The 9,763-nt window shown below is 31.5% G+C and overlaps 1 protein-coding gene across 2 annotated transcripts; it reads right to left on the bottom strand.

Moving 5' to 3' along the window:
• Window positions 1–1,755: 1,755 nt before the first annotated feature.
• On the bottom strand, window positions 1,756–6,913 carry LOC7495781 (sulfite oxidase). 2 transcript variants are annotated; one of them, XM_002300068.4, is made up of 13 exons: window positions 6,783–6,913; window positions 6,546–6,679; window positions 5,882–5,997; window positions 5,719–5,781; window positions 5,589–5,625; window positions 5,383–5,464; window positions 4,895–5,013; window positions 4,684–4,779; window positions 3,762–3,872; window positions 3,571–3,672; window positions 3,236–3,283; window positions 2,539–2,754; window positions 1,756–2,107 (listed from the first exon to the last, which is right to left on the bottom strand). In XM_002300068.4, exons 2-13 carry the CDS (start codon window positions 6,618–6,620, stop codon window positions 1,991–1,993), a joined length of 1,182 nt encoding a protein of 393 aa, XP_002300104.1. In that variant the 5' UTR covers window positions 6,621–6,679; window positions 6,783–6,913; the 3' UTR covers window positions 1,756–1,990. The 2 variants fall into 2 exon arrangements, with proteins under 2 accessions (XP_002300104.1, XP_052304829.1); XM_052448869.1 differs by lacking the exons at window positions 6,546–6,679; window positions 6,783–6,913 and having other exon boundaries at window positions 5,882–6,093.
• Window positions 6,914–9,763: the final 2,850 nt, after the last annotated feature.

Here is a 9,763-nt window from a genome sequence, read left to right as displayed (position 1 = left end):
CAAAACATTATAGGTAACTTTATAAACTCATTCATGATCTTAAAAAACCATCCTAAAACCCGAAACCAAAAATCTTACAAAGATTATATATGTTTTTCTTGGCAATTTCAAGGAAAAAAAACCACCTATGTGAGCTCCCCTCATCAAAATAAATAATTTGAAACCACTCTCAACTGTTTTGGTGGCTGAAATCGGTGCCAGCAGAGATTTTCTCTTTTTAATTCTAGATTCTAGCGACTTTCTCTTACATCTCTTACACGAGGGGTCAAAAAATAAAAAAAATAAAGTTGGGAACAAAATTGTTTTTTCTCTTTAATTTTAGAAACTAAAAGGACCCAATATCTATAATTTATAAAGTATAGGGACTACACTAAATATTTTGTCTAAAATTTTTAAAGCCACTCATTCCCTACTCATTCCCTGCATGTTTTTTACTTTGCCTTTGTCTTTTAATCTCATCATCTTCTAATAAATTGATTTATTAAAAAAAAGATGAAAAAAAAACAGAGAGAGAGAAATAAATAAATAAAATAGAACAGAACATTTGAGGCAGACAAACCCCTCTTGAAGAAGATTTTTCTTTTTCCCTCTTGCGGTTGTTGGAGATAACAAGATAAATATTAAATTAAAATCCATAACCTTTTAATATTTTCTTCGTTTTTTAAGCATGGCTTGAATTGTTTGCATTACGTTCGACTATGTCTTAGAATAGAAAAAGAAATACATAAAGATAAAAATATATTTAATTAAAAAATATAGAGACAAATAAAAATATAAAATTGAAATAAATCTTTATAATCTTACAATACAAACAACAAAATGACATTTTTTTTAATCTGTTTTATTTTATTTGAAGACACTAACTAAACTAAAATCAAGATATTACTTTTCTAAGAGTATGTTTATTTTTATGTTTTAAAAGTATTTTTTTAAAATAAGTAAAATAAATTTTATTTTTTTTCTTTGTTTCAAATTAATTTATTTTTAATATTTTTTATACTGTTTTAATATGTTAATATTAAAAATAATTTTAAAAAAATAAAAATATATATTATTTTAATATACTCTTAAATAAAACTACTTTAAAAAATAAGTATGGTATTCCCTTGAAATGCCAAGGCAAAAGCAGACAAACATAGAGGCGTGCTGTAATGGCGACAAGAGTTGTTTGATCAATACAGGTCTCGTTAAGGATTTTGGATACAGATAATTAATAAAACATACAATCTTTCAACCACCTCACACACACAGAATAATTTTAAACCAATCTCAACTATTTTGAAGGGTGAAATCGATGCCAGCGGAGATTTTTTTTTTTTTTAATACTAGATTCTAGCAACTTTTTCTTACCTTTCTCATACCAGACACCAGGGGGGTCATAACATAAAAAAAAAACACTGTAAAGAAATTAAAGAAAAAAAAAGTTCAATTGACTTATCAAAAACTCGGATTAATCTGCTACCTTGATTGATCCAAACTTAACCCGGTCAAAACCCAACTATCAACCTGATCCCAAGTTCTCACCCAAGTCAACTGGATTGAGTTTTACAACTATGTAAAAACAATTATAGATAATCAAGTAGGATCAAATGTAATCAAGCTATTATTTTAAATGACATCAAAGGTATGGATATTTGTTCCATCTTTCAACAGGTACGAAAAATTTTGGACACGCCTCAATCCGATTCCAAACCAGCAAAACTAGCCAGCTCACTAGAGAAACACATGAACTTGAGTGAGCGGAGGAGGGAGGGGTGCAAAATCTTATTTAGTTTGACATTTTAAAATCTAATGAAACCCGTCTCAGAAATCAGTTTCATTGCCCCTACAAAGCCAAACGGAGCTTAACTGCAAGGAACTTAGGAAATACCATACATGTTGTACAGCACTTGCTTGATGGAAAGTTTTAAACAGTAAATAGTGCCATTAAGCTTGGGGGCATTATTCTTTCACGTACCATCCAGGAAACAAAACCAATTCATTTTGGTTTTTACATATTTGAGTGACCAACTCGGACCTGAACCCGGTGCCATGAAGTGTTGAGTATCCCTCTCAAATTCCAAATCTCCTGCACATTTTCAGGCTGGACATTTGCTGCCGAATCCACCTGTCATGATGAACATAAGAAGAATGAAAAGATTGTAAAATAATTAAGACAATGGACATGTGACTGTAGTTCATTTAGAATACCATTTTTCTTCTTTAAATTATGATGTGACATGAATGGAAGTTGACAGAAAGCGGGGACATATTTTTATGGCCAAGCATGAGTTCGAGGCTCTCAGCTTCAATGAATTCGGATAAGATTTTGCAGACTCAAGGCCATGGTCAATTATGACAAAGCGTCATGAGCCTACTAGAAATACTTTTATATACAGAACTCATCTATGAATGTTCAGTGTATTTCACAGAATATGTAATTGATGGATAAGCATGCAGATTTATGAGAATGAGTCCAAACATTTGGCATATTTAAGTGTTTAAGTTAAAAAAAACACTGAATCACAGTATACTTTGCTATAAGAGAGGAAAACATACTGCTTTAACAACTATCTCTGTGCTCTGTGGAGCATCAACTGTCACATCAAAAAGAACCCAGGCCCATTTGTCACTGTTCATATCATCTGAGATGTATTGGACGCCAGGCTTCTGGTACCTGGAGGCTTCCACCCAGGTTTTGCCACCATCAACAGACACATCTACTCTATCAATTCCACGGCCACCTCCAGATGCTGCATATCCACTGACTTTAACCTGTAAGATATAATGGTAGACAAAGATCAAGATCACCTGAATATGAATTAACTTGTCGAGGAGCCTAGGAGCAGCTCCTGCTTCAATAGGCAACCCATGTGAAAAGAAATCTAGAAAGTCAGAACTATTTCTTGACACAAAAAAGCAATGAATTAATGAAGCTGTGAAAAATATTATGACCAGAAAACTTCAAAGTTTTAATTTAAATACAAATTCTTGAAGTAACATACTAAAATTCAAAGGGAACGATTTTAAAAGCATAATAATTTCAAAACTGTGGAGCCACAATTTCTCAGTAACACTGCTAGATGGAAAACTCAGAAAGAATTCTAATCTATGAATGCCACATCGAAGAGATTAAGAAACAGGAGAAAATTCTGTTATAGGCAATGTGCTTTGGCACGATTGACAGGTAAAGAAAAAACATATTCATATGTACACACTTGAGCACAATGAAATGTAATACCATCAAGAAACTAACCTTCCCAGGCTTTATTGCAGTGACATCCTCTAATGAACAAATTGCACTCTGTCAATCAGAAAATTTGCAAGTTTTAGTCAAACAATTATTCTGCTAAAAGGATAAGTTGGGTTTCAATTGTATGTTTCCTATAGAAGGAAAATTAGATGCAAATTACAATCATAAACCTTTCCCAATTCATTTCCACACCACAGTCCAATCAATAAGACAACTCAAATGATGATTCAAATTGCTTAAGCCATTAAAGAAGCTTCTATATTGTGGACACAATAGTCAGGCATAAACATCATCAAATATCTGCCCGAAAAACAGAAAAACAGATTTCAAGTAAAAACCTGAACAGGAAAATCCATTTGAGGCCTCCTTGTAGACCAATTGATGTTGTCCCAATTCACTGAAGGAGGAAACATTTTATAGTCCTTTTGCATAAAGAATCCCTGTAAGGTGGCAATGTATGTTCAGTCATATGACAACTGGAATAAAAGAGGAACTAAGTTTGTTAAAACATACATAACACTTTTGTGACCTGGGATTCTTCTGCAATGATGTTGATACAATCCAACCATTTGACAGATCGGGCACCTATAACACCTGGTACAACCACTCGCAATGGATAACCATGATCCCTGTTTAGAGGCTTTAGAATGACAATAATAATGTATATTAATATCAAAAACAGTATAATTGAGAAATTATGATGGCAGGAGAAAAGTAAATGATAGAAAGAAAGGCAAAATTGCTGAAGGAATAGTGAAGAGTCCACAACTAAGTGCATATCTATACATTAACACAAGATCAAGTTCATTGAAATCATGTAATGATGCATACAGCCAGCATGCAACTCATTGCTCAATCAAATTACATGGATCAGTTTAAAAAAAGAAAGCTATCCTAAAAGCAAGTATCTTTTGCCTAAATGGACCTTTTCATCACCGTTGTAGCACATTGGTGTTCAAATGACACTTGTTTGTGCCTTATTAAGCGCACAATTATCAAGCCTTTCAATGGAAAAACAAAATGTGACCAAATTGGACCTAAAGATGAAAATTCACCCTCGAAATCTGTAATGATACACAGAACAAGTGGAATGACACAATTTTCTGACCTGTGAGCTTTAGACAGTAATTATTCACATAGCAAGTAATAAGCTGATTACTATAGATTGGTTAGCTGACGAGTTTATACTAAACAACCACTAAGGCACTAACTGCAGATGTAGGATCCTGGGATTACCTTAGAATTGACATGCATAACTGAAATGATATATTAGTTTCATCAATAAAACGATGTCAGAAAGCAAACTGGAAAGCAATCACTTCATGTAGCATAAGAAACAACATTATCACCATCATCAAGAGTCTGATTTTGACAAGGTGTGGTGGAAAAACACTTTTTGATGACAATAAAGTAAGTTAAACAGGTCAAAGCCTTTTATCAAGTCCACTAACCTCTCCATTCATCTCATAAGCAACCAAAACATCAGCTTCAGGGTTTGTAGCCTGACTGAGCGGAATTGATGCCTTGTATGGGCCTCCATTCTCCTCCTGCACTTTTTTAATATTGTTATAATCAGGATTATATCAAGGGGTTCCACAGAGTCACAAATGTGCACTAAACAATTGGAAAGTTGCACAACTGCTATTCAGAATGGCAGGTTACCTTACACTTATCAATGCTTACAAATTCAACATGTTTTCCACCTGATTTAGTGGTACTTGTCAACTTAGATATCCCAACAAGTTCAAGAACATCAGCCAATTTGGCACCACCCCAGACACCTGAAAGGAAATCCAAAGAATTTAGAGAAACAATAGCAGTATAAACTAATTTGCACAAAATGATGGCCCTCCCCGAGATCCCTCTGATGAGCAAGAATATCTTGTTTCATTTAATACAACTCATCTATCTGCACATTGATAATACACAGATTGAACCATCACTAAAGGATCTCGAACAATTCTTAATAAACTTCTATTCATCGCATAATGTGCCAGCATATCTACTTGAAAGATGCTAAATCTTTCAGATTCTATAATTGCATGTTCAAAGCACCATCTAACAATCTAGCAAACTTACCCCAACCCCCCAACATGCACTATATATCCAATGGCATTCCAAAGCTAATAGGGTTAAAAATGAGAACAAACCATTTCCAATAGCAGAAACATCCCAGCCAACCCCTTTCACTGTTTTGACTTTGCTCATGGCAGTCCTTCTGTTTCCAGCACACTGTTCAGCTCACACAAACAACAGAGCCAATGATGACTTCTATGACAACAAACAGATTTAGGCAACAAATCACATCGGATTGGAACAACAAACAAGCTAACTGAAAACGCATTACCAAACATACCTGTAAGGTGGCAGTGACATTATATTTTGGAAGCATCCTGTTATGTAATAATGACATTAACTCCTAGTCCAAGAACATCTAAAGCATGTATAGCATAAATAGTTCGTAAACGAGTGTACCCAGAACTCACTTGATATCTCTCATGAACAGGTCTCTAGGGTTGTCGATCAAACCACGAATCAAAACAGAGTATCTGCTCAGCCACGTACGCGGAAGAATCAGATAAATTATTCCGACAGTGAACTATATCAAAGTGTAAACACGGAAGTAAGACTAAAATGAGCGAGTACAACCTTTCTATGTCATCAACAACTGGAATGGGACCATGATTTCTCTTGTAGAACAAATCCACAGGCGTCACATAAGAGGAAATCAAGGCCGAACGAGGTGGTTCGGCATTGAAAGGATACTGCAACAGTGTAAAATACAAAAATACCATCACTGGATGCAATAGAAACTCGGCGATACAGTAACAGCATGCCCACAACATATTACAAACGTAATGCAATGAGATTGTAAGGAAAATTCCCGAGAAAGCATTCAAATTTCGTTTAATTTTACAATTAAGATCAAAAGAAATAAAAAGAAAATTTCTTCTAATAAGCCGTCCTGAAGCAAAATAGCTAATCCCCAGAAATCTTGAAGGTAAACCCAATTGAAAGAAGCAAACTTTCAATCACTTAAGATTTCAAAAGCTCTATATTATTGTACCACCCATATCATCACACATAAACACAAAATTTTCCTCTAAGTTACAAGTTTAAGCTCAAATGCTCCATAGAATGTCTCAAATGTGAAAATTAACAAAACCCACATCAGGAAATGGAGTAGAAGCACAAAGCAGACAAATAGAATCCAAAATTATTGAATTAAAAAGAACAAGAGATAGAAATAAGCAAAGAAAAACAATAAGCTATGCATGATTGTTTGGCAGTGAAAAAGAGAGAAATAGCAGGCCTTGGAATTGATTTGGAGGGAAGGGTGACGAGGTGGTTCTTGCAAGTAATCTGAAGGTCCTTTCACTCCTGGCATTCTTCTCTTCGATTCACAATCACAATCTTACAGAGACAGACACACACCCTCCTGTAGTCCTGTTCCACCAATATATATTTATATGGTAATGGTAAATAAAAAGACACCATAGAATAGAATAATAGAACTAAAGTGAGTTAAGTTATCTGACGGTGATAATACCTTCTCACTGATGGTGATGGTGATGCTATGAAGGGAGGGTCTTGACACTTTTCATTGAGTTATTAAACCTTGGTGGCTAAAAGGTTACTACTCAATCCCACCTGCTTCTACCATTTATATTCCAAATCGATCTCTTCTACTTTAATATTCCACATCAATTTCCATTTTTTTAATAAAATTTATTGTTAATATTTTTTTAAAATAAAAATATTATCATATATTTATATTAAATATTCAATTTTATAATTAATATTATTAACTTTCATTTAAATATTTTCTATTCTTGTTTTAAAATTTATTATGAACAGAAAAAATATTGCTATATAAAATAATATTTATTTAAAACATATAATTAATATAATTATTTTTTATTTAAATTTTAAACTTTAAACTTTAAACTTTTATTTTTTAATATATAATATTTAACATCGTTTAGCAATAATTTTTTTCGGTGAAGCAAATTTAAATCTTATCAATTTCAATTTATTTTGATTATTATATATAATGAGATATGATTACCAATTCAATAAATCTTTTAATTAGTTATAAAACTTAATTAATAAATTAATATAGATTGATCTGAAAATTTTAAGATCTAAAATCTAATCGAGTTGGTTATTAGTTGAATCCGCAAAGGCTTTAACTAGATAATTTTTTAATGATTGTACTAAATTTTATTCAAACTCAATAAGGTTAACTATATACAAAAAATTCATTTAAATACTAAGAACTTAATATACACATTCAAGCAAATTCTATACTTCAAATGTGAGGAAATTATATTATTTTTTAGTCATGAATTGTGGTTTTGTGTTTAATTTGTACTTCGAATATTTAAATTATTTTTGTTAATTCAAACTTATAATTCTTTAAATTGTTATTTAATTTTTGAATTAATTAAAAATTATGTTGAAATTAAAGTTAAAATTATATTAAAATCAAAACTTTTTAAATCATGGACATAACTTGGTTGGCATAGTGACCCGCATATTAATTTAATAACGTAATAACTTTTTTTTTTAATTCAAATTGAATCTGAAAACTATGCTTTCAATGAGCTAGAAAAATGTTTACCAAACAATAAAATTTCAATGACACGCTTAGAACAGAAAACATTAATCTCAGTACTTGAAATCTAGTTTTAACGAGTAAGTAAATAAATAAAAAAATTTCAGTTTTGTTGGTGATTAATAATTGTTTATTTTTGTATTTTAAAAATATTTTTAAAAATATTTAAATAATTTTTTATTTTAATTAATATTGTTTTAGTATTTTTAAATTATTTTGATATATTAATATTAAAAATAATTTTTTAAAATAGAAAAATATTATTTTAATATATTTTTAAATAAAAGATAATTTAAAAAACAGGAAGTGATTTTTTTTTTTGTTTTTTCCTTTATGTCTTTTAGCATTGGTGGTTTGTGAGGTTCTTGTTGGAAAATGGTGGGTCTCACCAGAAACTGTGGATTCCGCCACTAGATTACGAGAGAGACAAGTGGAGCACGGCGGGGCCACCAATTTGAAAGAGAACGAAAAATTGTTGGCCCACTTCACCAAGGCTTGTGTTTGGCAAAACTATATAAAGACAAGAAGGTTTGCATCAATAACACATGGATTCCATCATCACGCAAACAAATTACCTTTGCCTAGTTGATATTCCTTAGTCCTCTCTGATAAGAAATTTATAGAATATATAACAAAGTTTGTGAAGCCTTTCCTGCTTGATATTGTTCTACTTAATATTTTTCTTTTTTCTAAGATTATTGTCCTTTACATTTTGTTATATTCATTTCAATATCCTTATTTATTTAACATTAAAATCATCTTCTATCCATCAACTAGCTCTCTCCATCTTTCTACTCTTCTAAAATTATCAATAATACTTATATTATTAATCTTTTTTCTTAATTCTAATTCATAATCATCTAATTCTATTAAAATTATTCATAAATTTATTTTACATGCACACTAAACTCTAATAGCCTTATGATGATGTTTCAAAGTCCAATATATTTAGGAATGATTTTTTTTTAATGTTTGGACATCAAATAATCACACATTTATGCCTGAATTCCCTTCTCTAGAGCACACAAAGTAAATGGGTGGTAGGGGAAGGCCTAACACCTACAAAACAATTCCTTTTGATAGAGTTTAAGGACTCTCCGATGATAAAGTCAGTGACTTTTAATAAGAGATTGTATTAAATAAGAGAATGAGCTTTAAATTGTAAGAATAAGAGTGTTTGTTTTTGTTTTTGTATAATAAATGCTCTGAGAATTAAAGTACATATACTTAGAGAATAGAAATTATAAACCCTTTACTTAAGTGGTTCAGTGAGTATATATAGCTCCTGAACCTTATCATGTTGCTTGAATGGAGGGGTTAAAGTATCATTTTATTATGATAGCATTAACGAGAGATAAATATCTCTTACACAATATTAATAATAGATAAATATCCCTTATACAATATTAATATTGATAGAAATATAATACGCTCTTAGAGGACTTTTATACACCTAGGGATATAGATAAATAATTATTCTTAACTTTTAATATTTTATATTAAAAGCTATAAGAATAAACAAACAAAGTCTTGTGGCTTAATATAAGATCTATAATGATTGTCAGGCCTATACTTACTTGACCTAGAATGATGTCAAGTTCAATGGTGATAAGTCTGGTAGCTTGTCAGATCAATGTCTGTTTGGACTCAACGTGTGGCTGAACCCAAAGATGTTGGGTATAGCAGTTCATCAAACTCATATATACTTGGGCTTAACGTGTAGCTAAACTCAAGATTGTTGGGCCTTGAAGCAAGTCAAACTCATGTCATCCGAGCTTGGCATTCTGCCAAGTCTAAATATATTGAGTTATCATCCTGCATTTGACCCTTTTAAAAAATAAAATTTTAAAAATTCACTAACCCATCACATTAGATAAAACTAGAAAAGGGCTTGTTGATGTGGAACATATTAC

This window comes from Populus trichocarpa, chromosome 1 (genome assembly GCF_000002775.5).
Source record: "Populus trichocarpa isolate Nisqually-1 chromosome 1, P.trichocarpa_v4.1, whole genome shotgun sequence".
In the NCBI taxonomy this organism is placed as follows: domain Eukaryota; kingdom Viridiplantae; phylum Streptophyta; class Magnoliopsida; order Malpighiales; family Salicaceae; genus Populus; species Populus trichocarpa.
This window is presented reverse-complemented; position numbering and strand designations above follow the sequence as displayed.

Coding starts and splice junctions, on each gene's coding strand:
- LOC7495781 (XM_052448869.1), bottom strand. CDS start 6,078: ATGTTGTGGGCATGCTGTTACTGTATCGCCGAGTTTCTATTGCATCCA. Junction 4,780..4,894: donor TAAGCATTGATAAGTGTAAG/GTAACCTGCCAT, acceptor AAAAAAGTGCAG/GAGGAGAATGGAGGCCCATA. Junction 3,873..4,683: donor CTTATGAGATGAATGGAGAG/GTTAGTGGACTT, acceptor GTCATTCTAAAG/CCTCTAAACAGGGATCATGG.